This window comes from Podarcis vaucheri (assembly GCF_965113315.1).
Source record: "Podarcis vaucheri genome assembly, chromosome: 16".
NCBI lineage: Eukaryota > Metazoa > Chordata > Lepidosauria > Squamata > Lacertidae > Podarcis > Podarcis vaucheri.
In genome coordinates, this window is record NC_138754.1 from 12215058 (window position 1) to 12232568 (window position 17511).

A 17511-nucleotide genomic window follows, 5' to 3' on the forward strand; every position below is an offset into this window, starting at 1 on the left:
TGACTTGGGGACCTTCCCCCTAATATATTCCTAAGCTTCCTACCACATCAATAATAATAATAATAATAATAATAATAATAATAATAATAATAATAATAATAATAATTTATTATTTATACCCCGCCCATCTGGCTGGGCCTCCCCAGCCACTCTGGGCGGCTTCCATAGAAACCAAAAATACAATAAAATATCACACGTTAAAAACTTCCCTGAACAGGGCTGCCTTAAGATGTCTTCTGAATGTCAGGTAGTTGTTTATCGCTTTGACATCTGCTGGAAGGGCGTTCCACAGGGCAGGCGCCACTACCGAGAAGGCCCTCTGCCTGGTTCCCTGTAGCTTTGCTTCTCACAATGAGGGAGCTGCCAGAAGGCCCTTGGCGCTGGACCTCAGCGTCCGGGCAGAATGATGGGGGTGGAGACGCTCCTTCAGGTATACTGGACCGAGGCCGTTTAGGACTTTATAGGTCGGCACCAACACTTTGAATTGTGCTCGGAAATGTACTGGGAGCCAATGTAGGTCTTTCAAGACCGGTGTTATATGGTCTCGGCGGCCGCCCCCAGTCACCAGTCTAGCTGTTGTAGTTTCCGAGTCACCTTCAAAGGTAGCCCCACGTAGAGTGCATTTCAGTAGTCCAAGCAGGAGATAACCAGAGCATGCACCACTCTGGCGAGACAGTCCGCAGGCAGATAGGGTCTCAGCCTACGTACCAGATGGAGCTGGTAAACAGCTGCCCTGGACACAGATTTGACCTGTGCCTCCATGGACAACTGTGAGTCCAAAATGACTCCCAGGCTGCACACCTGGTCCTTCAGAGGCACAGTTACCCCATTCAGGACCAGAGAATCCTCCACACTTGCCCGCCTCCTGTCCCCCAAAAACAGTACTTCTGTCTTGTCAGGATTCAACCTCAATCTGTTAGCCGCCATCCATCCTCCAACCGCCTCCAGACACTCACACAGGACCTTCAGTGCCTTCACTGGTTCTGATTTAAAAGAGAGGTAGAGCTGGGTATCATCCGCATACTGATGAACACCCAGCCCAAACCTCCTGATGATCTCTCCCAGCGGCTGCATGTAAATGTTGAAAAGCATGGGGGAGAGGACAGAACCCTGAGGCACCCCACAAGTGAGAGCCCAGGGGTCTGAACACTCATCCCCCACCACCACTTTCTGAACACGGCCCCGGAGGAAGGAGCGGAACCACTGTATAACAGTGCCCCCAGCTCCCAGCCCCTCAAGACGGTCCAGAAGGATGCTATGGTCGATGGTATCAAACGCAAAAAAATAATAATTCCAGCTTGAGGATGATATGTGTTGATTGCAGCTTGTTCTCCAATGACAGCTGGCTTTAACCCTCTAAACCAGGCATGGCCAAACTTGGACCTCCACATATTTTTGGGACTACAAGTCCCATAATCCCTGACCGCTGGTCCTGTTAGCTAGGGGTGATGGGAGTTGTAGTCCCAAAACAGCTGGAGGGCCAAGTTTGGTCATGCCTGCTCTAAAGCATCATGGCTGTGATAGCTGGGCTGAGTTGCAGCCCAAAATATCTGGTTAGTGAAGGCTGCTCTTAACTGTCAACCCGCAATTCCGTGGCTCCCTAGATCTTGACTTATCTCATAGGCCTTAACACTGATAAATCTCTTGGGAGGGTGCAGAGCCAGGGGGAACAAGACTCACATCCTCAGTCACAAACTCCTTGCTCAGCCCGAAGTCCGTAAGCACCACATGTCCCTCGCTGTCCAGTAAGATGTTCTCCAGCTTCACATCGCGGTAGATGATGCCGAGCTATGGACAAGAAAGGGTCAGTGTTGAAAAGCTTATTGTGCAAATTCAGAGATCTTCCTGCTTTACAACCTTCCATCTCAATGATAATTGCTGGATATATCACAATGTTGAAAACCAGAAATTGCTCAGCCCTAACGAAGAAGCATGCAAGCAGGATCTGCGTGCAACAGCACTCTTTCTCCACTTGTGATTGATTCCCAGCAACTAATATTCAGATGTAAACTGCCTCCAACTGTGGAAGTGCGACATAGCAAAACTGAGCTCAGAAGTGTTTCACTGAGCAGCAGTGATGAAGCTCCTTACATACACACAATATTTGTTGCAAAGCTTCTTAGCTCTTGAAGGAAATGCCACCCTCCATGAGGGGTGGAAGGGATGTTAGGGGAGGGGTAATGCCTCTGGTGGGGGACACACATCATGCTCTTTCTGGGGCAGTTTGTCCACCTCTGGTCCCCACCCTGCACTCAGCTCTCACCTGTGGCTCCTAGATGATGTCAGCATGCAACAATGGCCGCACCCTGGAGCAGCTTCGACTGGCCGGCTAAACCAAGTGAGGGTAGCCAATGGGACTTAAACCCTGAGTGAGTTAGGGACTTCCCTTGCATGTGAAGACAGGTTCTGGCAGATTGAGCAAATGAGAGTACAGTGGTACCTCTAGTTGCGGACATGTTCTGTTCCGGGGTGAACAGTACAGTGGTACCTCGGGTTACATATACTTCAGGTTACATACGCTTTAGGTTACAGACTCCGCTAACCCAGAAATAGTACCTCGGGTTAAGAACTTTGCTTCAGGATGAGAACAGAAATTGCGTGGTGGCAGTGCAGCAGCAGCGGGAGGCCCCATTAGCTAAAGTGGTGCTTCAGGTTAAGAACAGTTTCAGGTTAAGAACGGACCTCCGGAACGAATTAAGTTCTTAACCCGAGGTACCACTGTAGAGCGCTTCTGCACCGGAGCGTAGCATGCAGAACGCTTCTGTGCACGCGGCGAAACCCGGCTTTGCCACATTCACAAGCCGAAAAGACGCAACATGAACCTAATGCAACACGAGGTATGACTGTAGTTGGGTCCAACAGTTAAGAAGGCGGTTTTTGCACATGCTGTAGAGGGAAGTGGGGGGCAGATGAGGTTCGTCAGTCTGGGAAGGTAGCCCATCTAGGAGAAGGAAAACTCTGATTCTAAACCTCCGCTGCCTTGCAGGATATCTTGGGGAGAAGAAAAGGCTAAGGAGGAAACTCTACAGAAATCTGGAGTCCCTAAGACGATTGGATGGTGCCTTCCAGCAACTCCCGCAGCCAAGCTGGTGCCAAACATATTGCTCTGCTCTCCTTCGGACCACATCAGTGAGTCCGAGAGGAGGGTCTTGTCGTCCAGGCAGCCCAGCACCTCAGTACACACTGTAGAGGTTTGCACCCTGGAGTGGTTACTTCTGTGCTGCAAACGCAGCAGTTAGACTTCACCCCCCGAGGTGCACTCCACTGTCTCTCAAGACAGACATGCCCACAATCCTCCATGAGTTTGCCTCGGAATATATTTAAATAATAAGTTCAAGGTCTTTGAATTAGAAAGGCCCCAAGTTCTGTTCCATTTACACAGCATTGACGCTACCTGAGTTGAGGCCTCCCACACACATGACAATAATAATGGTATTATCATTGTTGTTATACTGTACTGTATCAATTATTATTTTAAAGAACATCATCAAAGTACATAGCTCTCTGCAGAATAGCTCATGCAGAGCTGACCTTACGATGCATGCAGATCTACTCTAATCCACTCACTTTAATACAACACATCCTCAAACATATAATAAAGCCTATTCAATCAAATTTTAAAAAAAGAATAGACCATGAACAGTTGAAATATATTGCCGAAATATTTGTATTTCTAACAGCTTCATATGCATTTACTAATGTATTGGGTTGTAGCCAACTCAGTTAGTCATGGCCATTATTTTCAGTGGGTCTACTCTGAGCAGGAATGGTATTGACGACAACCCATTTGATCCAGTGAAACTTCTTGTCGCAACAGTTTACAGGCCAAATAATCTCAAGCTTCATGAGATCAAGCCTTTGAGTGCAATGTCAGGTCCATTGTGCAGAATGTTTGACAAATCTTTGCAGAGTAATACAAACAAAATAAATGCAAATCCCTGTCCCAAGTAATTTACAATCTAAGGTGAGGAGCCTCTTTCTCTGTTAAGAGTTGCATGCCCTTAGGACATAGTTTATCAGGGGTCCACATACAGCTAATGGGCGGGGCCAGAGTGAAAAGAGGGTGGGCAATGCTAATTTTCTCTCTCTCCTTCCTGCCACACCTTTTTCTTTCTCTCTATGTCAACTCCTGGGTGGCGCTGTGGGTTAAACCACTCAGCCTCTTGGGCTTGCCGAAGCCCTGTGATGGGGTGAGCTCCTGTTGCTCCCTCCCTGCTCCTGCCAACCTAGCAGTTCGAAAGGACATCAAAGTGCAAGTAGATAAATAGGTACCACTCTGGCGGGAAGGTAAACGGCGTTTCTGTGCGCTGCTCTGGTTCGCCAGAAGCGGCTTTGTCATGCTGGCCACATGACCTGGAAGCTGTACGCTGGCTCCCTCGACCGATAAAGCGAGATGAGCGCCACAACCCCAGAGTCGGCCACGGCTGGACCTACTGGTCAGGGGTCCCTTTACTTTTACCTTTATGTCAACTCCTTTCCTTCTTTTCATAGAATCATAGAACTGTAGAGTTGAAAGGGACCCCTGAGGGTCATCTAGTCCAACCCCCTGCAATACAGGACTCTTGACTAGAACATGCATGGCAGGTGGCCATCCAAACTCTTGGGGGCCAAATTAAGGTAGGCCCAGGGCTGCAAATCCCCCCTCCCAATCTGTAGTTTTGATTAGCAGGTAGGTGGAGAGAGGCAAAGCTATTGATCTAAGAGAGAAAAGGAAAGAAGTGGGGAGGAGAAATAGCTGTGGCCTTGAGTTTCAGCTGGTGGAGAAGAGTAAGAAGCGAAGATGCTCTCTGAAATGAAAAACTGCCTTATATGGTCAGGTTATTTGTCCATTCAGTTCACTGTGATTTTACTCTGACTGGTAACAGATCTTCAGGGTCTCAGGTGGGAAGCCTTTAAGACCCTGGTGGCTGCTGCCCATTGGGAAGGCAAGGAGCCCAGTAGGAGGAGGAGCCAGAGTCAATGGCAGGCAAGCCAACTCATTCCAGTTTTTTGCCTCTCCTCCTCCTTGCTGAGTTCTACTTGGGGCAACAGGAGGAGGAGGAAGGAAGCTGACAAGCAATGCTACCCACGGGGCTGGATATAAGTAAGAAAGCAGGCAGATGAGGACTGGCTGAGGGGCAGACTGAGTTTGGTGGCTCCACTGCCTTGATGGACCAGCCTCTGTCGCTTTCATATCCACACCAGACATCATTGTTGTTGTTGTTGTTGTTGTTGTTGTCGTCGTCGTCATCATCATCATTATCATCATCATCATCATTATCATTATTATTTTTGTACCCCACCCATCTGGCTGAGTTTCCCCAGCTACTCTGGGCAGCTTACAGCACATAAAAAATTGTAAAACGTTAGACATTAAAGATTTCCCGATACAGGGCTGCCTTCAGATGTTTCCTAAAAGTTGTGTAGTTAGTTGTTTATTTCCTTGACATCTGGTGGGAGGGCGTTCCACAGGGCAGGTGCCACTACCGAGAAGGCCCTCTACCTGGTTCCTTGTAACATCACTTCTTGCAGTGAGGGAACCGCCAGAAGGCCCTCAGAGCTGGACCTCAGTGTCCGGGCTGAATGATATGAGTGGAGATGCTCCTTCAGGTATACTGGGCCAAGGCCGTTTAGGGCTTTAAAGGTTGGCACCAACACTTTGAATTGCGCTTGGAAACGTACTGGGAGCCTATGTCTCCAAACAATGACTAAACCTTACTCCTCGGTAATGACATGGTCTGGTCCTAGCGTAACTCCTCCTACCTACCTACCTACCTGTGATCACTGTGATCGGGTGTCCTATATATAATTATAAAATTTAGTACTCAGCTAAGATATACTCACAAATAGCTGTAAACCATTTGCCTATCTTTCGAATCGACATTCATGTTTATTAAAGCATCTACTTTATCAAACTTTCTTTACCGGAATGCAAACAAAATATCTTACAGATCTCAGGAAGTTATGAATCATCACAGCATCTTATAAGCATTATTTGCAAAAAAAACCCCTACAATTAAGAGTACAGATAATCAAATAGTTGCAAAGTTCAAGCAAACTGTGCTGTATTATTCAATAACTAATGAACCATATAATCGTTAAACTGCTAGCCTTCTTGAACAACTTCTTCCTTGCTTTCTTGTTGGTGAACTTATCATTTTGTCAAAAGATATTTGCCTAGCATGTTTTCTGCTGGGAGCTTAAGGTGGCTAGGCTGCTCTTGCCCTGTGGTAGGTGATCCTTTGCCAATAACCCATAATCTGTGGGATGGATCCTGTTCTGTGATCAGAGCCCACCCATCCTACAGCATCTGGTCACATCCCTGTCCCAGCCCATCTCACACTGACCAACCACATGCCTCAATGGGAAAGTCACAGACAGAAACTGTGGGCAACAGCACACTCCCTATTTGCGGCAGGTATACAGATGCACACCGCCTCTGATAACTGAGCACCAATCACAATGGCTTCTTTGTCTGCATAAGATAACTGCTTCCAGCCTGGTGGAGTCCCTGGGGCCCTTCTGCGACTGCTGTTTGCCTGAGGCACAGCTGTTGCCACTAGGAGTATCCCTCCTGAAATGGAGGGAATCTGGATGAGGATGGCAGTGGCGCAAAGCCCTTCATCCCCAATCCAGGTGTGTTATTTACTTTTTGAAGAGCACCCGTGCAATTATACTAACAGCACAAACCCTGCCTGGTTCGGTCACACCTCCCTCCCTTCCCACTTCTCACCTTATGCAAGTGTTCAAGCGCCAAAATGATCTCCCCACTGTAAAACCGAACCTCGTCTTCGGAGAAGTGGTCCCGTTGATACAAGTGGGTGAACAGCTCCCCACCGCTCACGTAGTCTAGAAGGGAAGAGGGAGGCAAAAAGGTTAATTAATTCCCAGGGTCCAACCTGAAAACAATCCCCCAGCCCCCCACCTTCAAAATATTATGCCCTCCTCCTGATTCATGGCTTTCGACAGATTCTCAAAGGGGTTCATGACCAAAAATGGTTAGGAATTCCTCTTCATGAGGACTTAGGACCAGGATACTTCAAGGACAGCCTTTTTCCAAACGAAACTGCAGTGTTATTTATTTATTCCTCATAGGCCTTTCTAGGGGTCTCTACATCATCTGAGATGAGGTATGTTATGATCAGCCTTTGGAACTTACTTGCCAGGGAGATATGTCTCTCATGCAACATCCTCTTTGTTATCTTTTTTTGTAGCCTTCATTTTAAATTCACCCAGGCTTTGGGGGGTGTTCAGTTTCTGGACTAAAGACTTTCCCTGACTTTTTTTTTCAAAGTTCTTCCATTGCCATGTCCTTCTGTTTTAACATATTCCTTATTACTGATGTTAATTTGTCTTTATGAATAAAGAGCTCCCCCCCCCGAAATTGATATGATTGTTGTCTTTTAAACAAACTGTCAAATTCATTAGAGAGGTTGTATATGAAAAGTGATATACAGATGCTTAAAACAAATACCGGTATTTATTCCCCCCCACACACACCTTTCAGAGACCATGTTTATTTTAATTTTACTTCCCCACCCTCCAACCTCTAGTCCTTCTGTGTTTTATGCTGATTGTTATTATTTCATTGCTGGGATTTTAATTGTATTCTTATTTGGGGTTTGTTTTGTTCCTATTGCTATGCTTAATTTTTATGAGTCCCAGTTTAGGAGAAAAGAGGGATATAAATACGTTAAATCAGTGGTTCCCAGTTGGTGGTCCGTGGACCCCAAGGGGTCCACACAACCCACCCAAGGGGTCCATGGCACCATTCACATAACAAAAACTACCATAGAGATATCAACATTTTCAAAAGTAGGGCGTCCACGGCTTGGCTTTTGAAAAACAGTGGGTCTGCAGTACTTAGCTAATTGGGAACCACCGCATTTAGCAGTAGAAGTCGTAGTAGTAGTAGTAATAACAATAATAAGTATAAACCACTGTGTGGTCATTCCACCCCACTGAAAACCAGCATACAAAACCTCAAAATAAATACATAAGTAAAACCATAACAAATATTATTTGAAACAGAATCATTGCCTCCCCTCATCCCTCCTCCCAGTTCCATGTCCATCCGTCCCCCGGTTTGCACCCCCACAATGCTCATACCTAGGATAAGGTGAAGCTTGGAGTCTGTTTGGAAGGCGTAGTGGAGCGTCACAAGGAAGGGCGACTGGCGCACATGTTCCAGAACCATCCGCTCGGTGCGCGTGTGCTCTGTTGTTTTGGCCTTGGTCACAATGGCCGCTTTGCGCAGCACCTTCATAGCATACAGCTTGCCGGCATCGTGACCGCTGAGCTTGCGAACCAGGAACACCTTTCCATAGGCTGGAGTGGAAATGGCAGGTGGGTTAGGATGGCCATCCTCAGAGTCCCCTACTCAACCCCTACGCCTGCTATCTTGTGGGCCTTAGGGGAAAGGCCTTTTAATCCAATCAGGCCTTTTAAAACACACACACACACACACACACAGCCTTTGTTGTAATAGGCTGCAGTCTAAATCTCTGGTCTCTCTTGCTGCCTGGGGTGGGGTGCGAGATGGGGTGGAGGTCTTCCTCCACCCAGCCTGAAACAGTTCTATCAGCCTCCATCTGCTGCCTGACACCAGTTTCACTCCTCAGGCGCAGATCGCACTAGGAGTAGCGTATAAAACCCCCCCCCCCGATGGCATTGGGTCCCAATCCATTTATCTTGGAGGTCTGAGGTTCCCCTCTCCTACCCAGTGGCTGCCTCTATTTCCCATATTCTTAGTTCCATTGCTTCTTTTAATTGCAGCGTGTGGAAAAGCATTTGATTTGGGTCATTTGATGAATGTCCTTAAAGTATTTACACTGTGCCTTTCTGTCAAAAGTATTCAAGGCAGCTAACAAAAACAGCACAATATTATTTAAATAAATAAATAAAATTATAATTATAGGACAGGAACATCAAATAAGGCAGGAGCAAAGCAGTGTCCTTAGAAGGCTTCAAACTTCTTTTTCCTTAAATGCCTGACAGAATTGAACTGTTTAAATTTGCCACTGAATGGAGAGAAAGCTGAGTACCAGATGAACATATCTAGGGGGGCGGATTCCATAAGCCTGGGTGCCACCCCTGAGAAGGCCCTGTCTCCGATGATGGGGACACCCAGCGCAGACTCTTCATAAGAATGAAACAGCTCTGCCAGATCAGATCCAAGACCCCATCTACTCCTGCATCCTCTTTCCCATAGTGGCCCATCAGATGCTCCAAAGAAGTCCAAACGCAAGCTGAAGCAACAAATAGCTTTTTTCTGTTGTTATGTTCCCAGCATCGGGTATTCAGAGGTAAAGTGCTCTTGAACATAAGGGCTCTGTTTAGGTATCATGATGAATAGCCATTGTTAGACCTCAGCAAGGAAGCAGGTCCATATGGCGAAAGCATGCTTAACTCAATGATATTGCTTTAGAAAAGGGGTGGGGAATTCTCAGGCTCAGAGGTTGAGTATGGCCTTCCAGAACTACCCCCCAGGTCACACCCCTCACTGACCTCCCCCCAATTACCCCCAGGGGTTTTTGCATGGCTGGAATGTGTTCTTGAACCCCTTCTGCTAGTCAGGATGAAGGGTAAAGAGGGCGGATGAGTGCAGAAACTAGCCTAATGTACAAACATAATATTTACATCTGTTGACCCACCCACCTCACATATGGCCCTCAGAAGGTTGCCCAGAAAGGAATATGGCCCTTGAGTTAAAAAAGGTTCCCTGTCCCTGCCTTGAAGAATATCAGCAAGTAACTCCAAAGAATTTCATTTTTCCACCTTCAGTTTCTGACCACTTTAGAAAACTGAGCCTAAACATATGCCATCTTTCGTTTCAAGCTCTCTGTCAGTCATCAAAATATATTTTTGCAACACTGCTTTGTTTTCGACTTCTGCTTTACAACTCTGGTTTTCTTATTGATTGTTATGAATTTGTGTGCAGTATTACCTCTCCCCCAATAAAACAGATTCTAATATACAGCTGCTTTCGACTCACCTCCAGTGCCCAGGACCTTGAGTAGTTCAAAATTCTCCATGCCAACTTTCTCCTCATGGCCTGTCAAGTTTGCTGTTGAGGGAAAATTCAAAAACATACACTTTTCAGGTGGGAAGAATAAGGTAGAGCTGGGTGTGTGTGGAAGGAGAGGCTGAACACCAGGGAGACCTCCAAGACCCCTTTCCTGACTTTCCAGCTTTCCATTAAAAATGAAAAGGATAAAGAGTAACAGTGCAAACCTAACCTTGTCTACTCAAAAGTAAGCCCTATTCAATTCAGTGGGGTGCACTCCCAGGTAAGTGGGGTTAGGATTGCAGCCTAAGACCCCAGTCCAACTAACACTGGTCCCGATTTGACTCCCATTGAAACGAATGGAACAAGTTCATTGCCAACCTCCTTGCTTTCAGTGGGATCCACATCATAAACCTATACTGTACAGTACATGTCTACTCGAAGGAAAGCCCTGCTGAGTTCAATGGGACTTACTCCCAGTTAAGTGTAGAAAGATTGCAAGCTTAGGACTGGATCCAGTGTTGTGTTGGTCCTAATCAAAGACCCACTGAAATTAACTAACATGACTGATGTCCATTCATTTCAATGGATGGACTTATGCGACACCACCCCTAGTCTTCACAAACTTCAGTTGGATTGGGGTCCACATAGTTTACTTAATGGAGACTGAAGGGCCAGGCATGGGGGTGGGCAGTGTGAGCCATAATCTTCTCAGTTACTCATAAAGAAGTTAAATTTTATTCTGCCTTCTGGCATTCTGGGGGCCTATTGCTATTACAAGTATTAATAATAAATATAATATTAATAGATACTATATCTTAACCGGCCTTCAGCACAAGGTCCCAGGGCAGGTTACAGCAATGTACCATTACAATACTGAAATAAGCTAAAACAATTTACGTTCAGAAGATTTACAAAGTGTTACAAGAGACTGGTGCTTATTATTTTTTGAACAGTATTGAAGTGATTTAAGACGAATGAAATAACTTTTAAATTAAACATGCTGGCCCATTTTTTAATGAAGGTGGTCGCTATTTATTTATTTATTTATTTATTTAACAACTTTCTAGAAAAGAGAATTAGTAAAACTGACAGAAAGCATTTACACTGGGTATATATTATAGCATGTTGAAAAAATACCTTGGGCTGTATCCAACGTTAGTCCTGCTCGGAGCAGACACATTGAAATGAATAGACCCGGCTAACTTCAGCCTACTATTTTCCATAGGTCTACTCTTGAGTGGAATTTAGCTGGATACGGCCCTTCGGATCTTGCGAATGATGCGTTTTGCTACACCCGTTTTCCCGAGGGTCTACACTTAGGCCCAACCACCAGGACCTATCACAAAATCTCTGGCTATGGGGCATGGGGGGCGGGCATTGTGCCAATGGTGCTGATGAGCCACTTCTGGCCCTCCTTCTCCTCATGGCACACTCCCTTTGCTCTCGCACGGCACCCGTCCCCACCCTCTTCCCTGGGGTTCTCGGGTGCAGAGGGGAGGAGGCCCCATTTCCGGCCTATGAGTCACAACTTGGCCAACTCTGAGGGGGGGGGGAACGGGCCCGCACTTGCCCACAGGAACACCTAGCCCAAGAAGGCCTGCCACAAAAACACAGCCACTATGAAACACCCTCTGTGGGGCTGCCGCCCGGTGGCTTATCGCTTACAGTGTTTTCCAATTTATTGCTAATTGCACATTTATGGCCACATCTTCACTTTAAAACAGGATGCTGAGGGGAATAGTTCCCAGGAATATTTGGGGGGGAGCCATGACAGTTGCAGTGGAATCCTGGTGCTTTAAATACATGTGGTTGTGACCTATACATGGGTATCAATATTTTCTTAGTCTTATATGTCATGCTTTAAAAAGCTGTGTGTGTGTGTGTGCCTTTAATTGTTACCCTCCTCATTTTCATCCCCTCGCAAATAGCTAGTTTTGTTTTATTTATTGGCTAAAAGCATTTCACTAAATAAAAGACCCAAGTCTCTTGAGTGCATTTAAAATACAGTTGTCTCCCCATAGGTCTCCTTAAGAACCTGCTTTTAATGCCAGCAGCCTCAGCTCTGTTACCCTGGTGGGAGGAAGGGTGGGCTATAAACTGAAATAACAACAACAACAACAGTAACATTCACTTTGAGCATGTGCAGAGTACATCTGCCATCAAGGAGTTTCTAGCAAATACAGTGTGGAAGCAGACAGGTCCCCTGTTTTCCTGTTATATAAAGATCTCTCTCTCTCTCTCTCTTTTTTACGAGAAAATATTCAGGGGAAGATCAGGTGCTATACAAATCGCCTTGCTGGATCAGACCAAAGTCCATCTAATCTGGCATTGTCTGCAAGAGAGGCTTCTGGGAAACTCAGCAGCAAGGCATGAAAATATACCGCCTTCCTCACAAGCAAGGCCTGCTCTCTGTTCTCAGCATCTAGTACTCAAAGGTATACTACCTCTCAACATGGAAGTTCCACATCTGAGTCAACACCTTTGCCCAAACCAGGTGCCCACCAAATATTTCGGACTACAGCTGTGTTAGCTGGGAATGATGAGAGTTGTAGTCCAAAGGGTCTGGAGAGCATCAAAGTGGCAAAAGCTGCTATAGACAACTCCACTTTAAAACCCACCTGGCTTGCCCTAAACTGGGGTGTATGGAGGAGGAGGGAGGGCAGCAGTTAACTATAGTTTACGCTGCCTGGTGCAGTTACCTGCATATGACTGAGATATTCAAGTGCATGTGAAGGAGAAACGAGAGGGGATGGAGTGCATTTCAGGTCATGCATAAGGAAGTGACATGGCCAGACAGACAGTGTGATTGAGCAACTCCTAACCTTCACCCAAATTAAGACATTTGTCCCAGCCTGGCATGCAAGGTACAGTTAGGATGCTGCTGCCAGACTCTCACATTCTGCTTCTCATATGCCAAAAGGATTGAGAAACATGTGCCTCTTGTGTGCGGTGTGTGTAAATCAGGCGTGGGGAACCCTTGGCCCACCCAATGTCCATAGAATCATAGAATTGTACTACAACTCCCACCCGCCCTAGCAAGCATTGCCAATGGCCAGGAATGGTAGGAGTTGAAGTTCAGCCACATCTGGGATAAACAGCCAAGGTTCCCCACAATTGATGTAAATGGTTTTTAGTCTGTCAGGGTCTCTGTTTCTCATCTGTATAATGAACAGAAAAAAAGGCTTTACACACACACACACACACACACACACACACACACACACTTACTCCAAGAGTGGTATCAGATACCATGTTTTATTTATGCCAAGGCTCAACCTTTCTTTTATTTTTTAATGGTGGGTGCTTTGCCCTGGGATTATGCAAATCAACAAACGAAAGTACCTCTGACGGAGGTGCTGGGGAACAGTGTGGTGTAGTGGTTAAGAGCGGTAGTCTCGTAATCTGGGGAACCGGGTTCGATTCCCCGCTCCTCCACATGCAGCAGCTGGGTGACCTTGGGCTAGTCACACTTCTTTGAAGTCTCTCAGCCCCACTCACCTCACTGAGTGTTTGTTGTGGGGGAGGAAGGGAAAGGAGATTGTTGGCCGCTTTTAGACTCCTTTGGGTAGTGATAAAGCGGGATATCAAATCCAAACTCTTCCAAACCTGTGTCCCTCCCCCAAGATGCTGTTGGACTGCAACTTCCATCATCCCTGACCACTGACTATGCTGGAGGGGGTTGATAGAAGTTGGGGCCCAACCACATCTGTGGGACTCAGAGCTGTCCCACCCTTGCCTTAAGAGCAAAGACCTTTGCTTCATCATCACAGCACTCACCAACACAAAGTTGTATCTGGAAGTGAAAGGTCAAGATGTTTGGATCAGAAATATAAGCCTCCCTGCAAGTTTGCACCACAAAGCATGCAATCATTGGTACCAACTACTCTTTATTATTCGCTATTTCCCCACCCCTCTTTAAATGGAGGATGCACGGATGGCCAGATCGTTTGAAGAGCCCCTCTCTTGCAGCGAGCCGACTTTTTTTTCAGTGGGGGGAGGAAGAGAAGGAGCAGATCTCTTACTCCAGGCAGCCTTCGCCAGTACTGTACACTGTTCTCACAAACACACACACACACCACTTCCCACCACCCACCTGCCAACCGCCTCCAGCCGCCCCTACGGCTCCCTCCCCTTGCCCCCACCTGCCAATCCAGGCGGGGGCGGGCTGGTGATTCAGCAACACCCACCCCCACTCCAGCTGGGTCGGGAGGCGGGGCGTGCATAAATTAGGGGCGGAGCTCCGCCACTTTGAAAGATAACACTCTCCCAGGCCCTCGGGTGGGATAGGAAAGGGTTCTCTTTCTCTTTCTCGACTCCCGACGTCTCTCCGCAACCCCAGGCGGGTCTAAGCGTTGCCCAATCGCGCCCTCTGTCTCTCGGCAAAGGTCTCCGGGCACAGCCGAGCCGGGATATCTGCTCTCTTTGCAAAGCTGGCTGTTTTAGCAAGGGCAGAAAGCAACTGGTGTCTCTCCTCCTCCTCCTCCTGCGCCCAGGTCACGTTCATCCGCCCTCCCCGAAATCCAGTGCATCACCGCCAAGATGACTCTCGCTCTCCTCCCTTCCACCGACCCAGTTTATGCACCGAGATCTGCAGGCACCCCCGATCTCCATAAGCTCCTTTATCACGGACGAGAAGCGGGACCTGCGTGCCGTTGTCCCCACGGCGGACAAAACCCCTATTCCAGTTTACGCGCTCCAATTTGATCTCACTCCAAATATTAACGCCGCGCACTCCCGATCATGTTTACACACCGCGATCGGCGCCCATAAGAAGCCGTGCAACCAGCCGACACCCCCCACCTCCTTGTCTCTCAACGTGCGCCTTCCTCGGATCAGGTCGATACGCCCCCCGATGCGTTCCCTGCGCTCCAGCAGCGCCCTCTCCTCCTCCTCCTCCACGCGCCTCCAACCGGGTCCTGAGCCGAAACCCAAGGTCCCACCCCGCCGCCGCCACTACGGTGCGCCCTGCTGGGGGTCATCTTGTCATTCCCGGAGGAGGAGACGCCGCCTGGAGGGTCGGGCGTCCTCCTGACCCCCTTCCGCAGATTTTCGTCTGCGGGACCCTCAACGAGCCAACCCCAGCCCCTACCCCGCGCGCCCCGCCGGAGATCCCATCCCGGGGCGCCCGGGCCAGCGGCTCCACGTCTCCAAGGACCGCCCGCGCGCGCGCCAAGGGGGACCCACCCAGCTGCCCCCTCCCTCCACACACACATGCCCGGCTCTCCTCCCCCTCGATCGCCTGGTTACCGTCAGTGAGAGGCAGCTCCACCATCTCCTCCTCGGCTCCGCCGTCCCCCATGGCCAGGCCGGCTTCTCCTTGCTCCCTTCCTTGCCCTCCTCTCGCGCTCTTCTCCTCCTCCTTCCTCCGCTTTGGTTACATGGTGCGGGCCCTGCGCTTCCTGGTGCAGCAAGCAGCCCGCCGCCGCCGCTGCCTCCGCCGCCTCCAGGCCTGACTCAAGCGGCAGGAATGTGACAGCAAGCAAGAGGAGGAGGAAAAAGCCCAGGGAAATCAGGGGACCCGCCCCAGGGAGGGACAGGGGACCCCCTTCCTGCTTAACGCGCCCCCTGACCGAAGTTCCGTGTCACCCCCGTGCCTGGATTCCCACCACACACGCACACACGCTCGGACTTCCTGCGGGGCCCGTCTCGGCCAATCCCAGGGACACGCTGCTTCTTGGGGAGGCGCGCGGTGTTTTTTTTCTCGCTGTCCAGCGCCTTGCACCCCTGCAGGAGCGCGATTGTTCCCGGGGGATCTTCGTCACCTAAGTTTTACTCTGAGTAGACCCATTGGAATGAATGGATCCAAATTAGGGGCTGTACCTGCAGCCAATGCTCGTCCTACAGACCCATTAGAATGATTGTACAGGACTGACTTAGGACCCTTCATTTCAGTGGGTCTACTCGGAGAAAAACGTAGATGTAATATTTAGGCATGTCCATTTGTTTCAATGGGTCACAGGACTCCTCCAGATAGAGATAGATAGATAGATAGATAGATAGATAGATAGATAGATAGATAGATAGATAGATAGAAAGAACATTGTGCAAGTGAATTATTGATGTGGTGTAGAGGTTAGAGTGGAGGACTAGGACCTGGGAGATCAGGGTTTAAATCCCTGCTCAGCCATGAAGCTCGCTGGTGGCCAGACGCTGCCTCTCAGCCTAACCTTCCTCACGGGGTTGCTGTGAGGATGAAATGGGGAGGGAAAGAACCATGTTGGAGGAACGGTAGGATAAAAATGTGATAGTTAAATAAATAAATGGGGAGGTTATACATGGCACATGGAAATGATGGTATGGTGTCTCTGCGCAGGACCCAGAATATGGGAAGCACAATAATCAGCCATCCTGCTACATGGAGAGTGGCATAACTCTATTTATATATTATTTTGGAATTTATATAATTATTTATTAAACGTGCATACCGTCCTTCATCCGAAGATCACAGGGAAGTTCACAGCATAAAAGTGGAAACACAAAATACATAATAAAACAAACAAATCAATAAATCCCTCCCAGATTCTGCTGTGGATTCTGCGAAGTGGACTCTGCCAGTTTCCCAAGGTCTCCCATGTAGATTGTTGGGATGGGAGATGGGGATCAGCCTGGGCAGGTCAGCTTACTCACAAAAACTTTTTTTTTTTTTTTGTCACAATTGAGTAGAATGTTTTTGCTCCATCTTTGATTTTTTGTTTCTTTATTGCACTTATATTCCATCTCTTACTCCAAGAAGCTTAATGTGGCACACACGGTTCTCCCTCCCCCCCCCCCCATGTAAGTAAAACCTCTAAGTGGCTTACAAAAAACAATAAAATATACAATAAAATTTACAAACAATACATTAAAAAAAATCAAAATGCAATTAAAGCCAGCAATTAAGCTAAAATGACAGGTTAAAACCCATGCCAATTTTTGTCTGAGTGCAGGCTTGTCTAGACAAAAAAGATTTTAGCAGGCTCGGAAAACATTTTGTACAGTGAAAGCCAAGATGATCTATATAGCCCAAATGTCAAGTGACGGCGAGGTCCGGAGGGTAAGTGTCACCGCGCTAAAATATTTCTTCCTTACAAGTGTAAAACAAATAGTACATGGCCCTTTTAATAGTGCCAGTTCTGCAAAATCAAAGTGGTCAATGAGCCATATCTGGGGCAAGGTGTTGCCTGGTGCAAGGTGCACAGAGCATTGGCTGGAATGGACAGAGAGGGATGGTGGAACAATAGTTAGGCTAGCTTGATTGTGTCAGCCGTAGCATTTTGAAACAGGAAGGAAGGGATTGTGCAAGGGAAGAGAAAAATTGGCAACTAGGCCATGAAATAGCCTGTCTTTGGCCTCTGCTGGTAGGAAATTAAAACTATGCTAAGGGGGGAGAGCTAGTGGAGTGTAGGAACTTAAAGCAGACGTTGCAGAAGTGGCTAGTGTACGTGTGCTTTGGAAGTGCTGCACACTCAATTTGCATCCTCACTGGGAACCAGATTTATTTGAAGCTCGCACCTCTCCCAGTTATGCTGTATTAACACTCAGTT

At 47.7% G+C, this 17511-nt stretch overlaps 1 protein-coding gene across 2 annotated transcripts in view; it reads right to left on the reverse strand.

Moving 5' to 3' along the window:
• Window positions 1-15633, reverse strand: part of RPS6KA4 (ribosomal protein S6 kinase A4) — a 36732-nt gene extending 21099 nt beyond the window's left edge. The window contains exons 1-5 of one of the 2 annotated variants that reach the window (XM_082202150.1): window positions 15236-15633; window positions 9974-10045; window positions 8089-8307; window positions 6713-6828; window positions 1681-1788 (exon numbers count right to left, since the gene is read on the reverse strand). In XM_082202150.1, coding sequence (XP_082058276.1) covers window positions 1681-1788; window positions 6713-6828; window positions 8089-8307; window positions 9974-10045; window positions 15236-15287 — 567 coding nt within the window. In that variant the 5' untranslated portion in view covers window positions 15288-15633. Of the gene's footprint in view, window positions 1-1680; window positions 1789-6712; window positions 6829-8088; window positions 8308-9973; window positions 10046-14788; window positions 14810-15235 lie in introns of those variants that run through there. The other variant, XM_082202151.1, reaches the window with a different exon arrangement.
• Between the last annotated feature and the right edge of the window lie 1878 nt (window positions 15634-17511).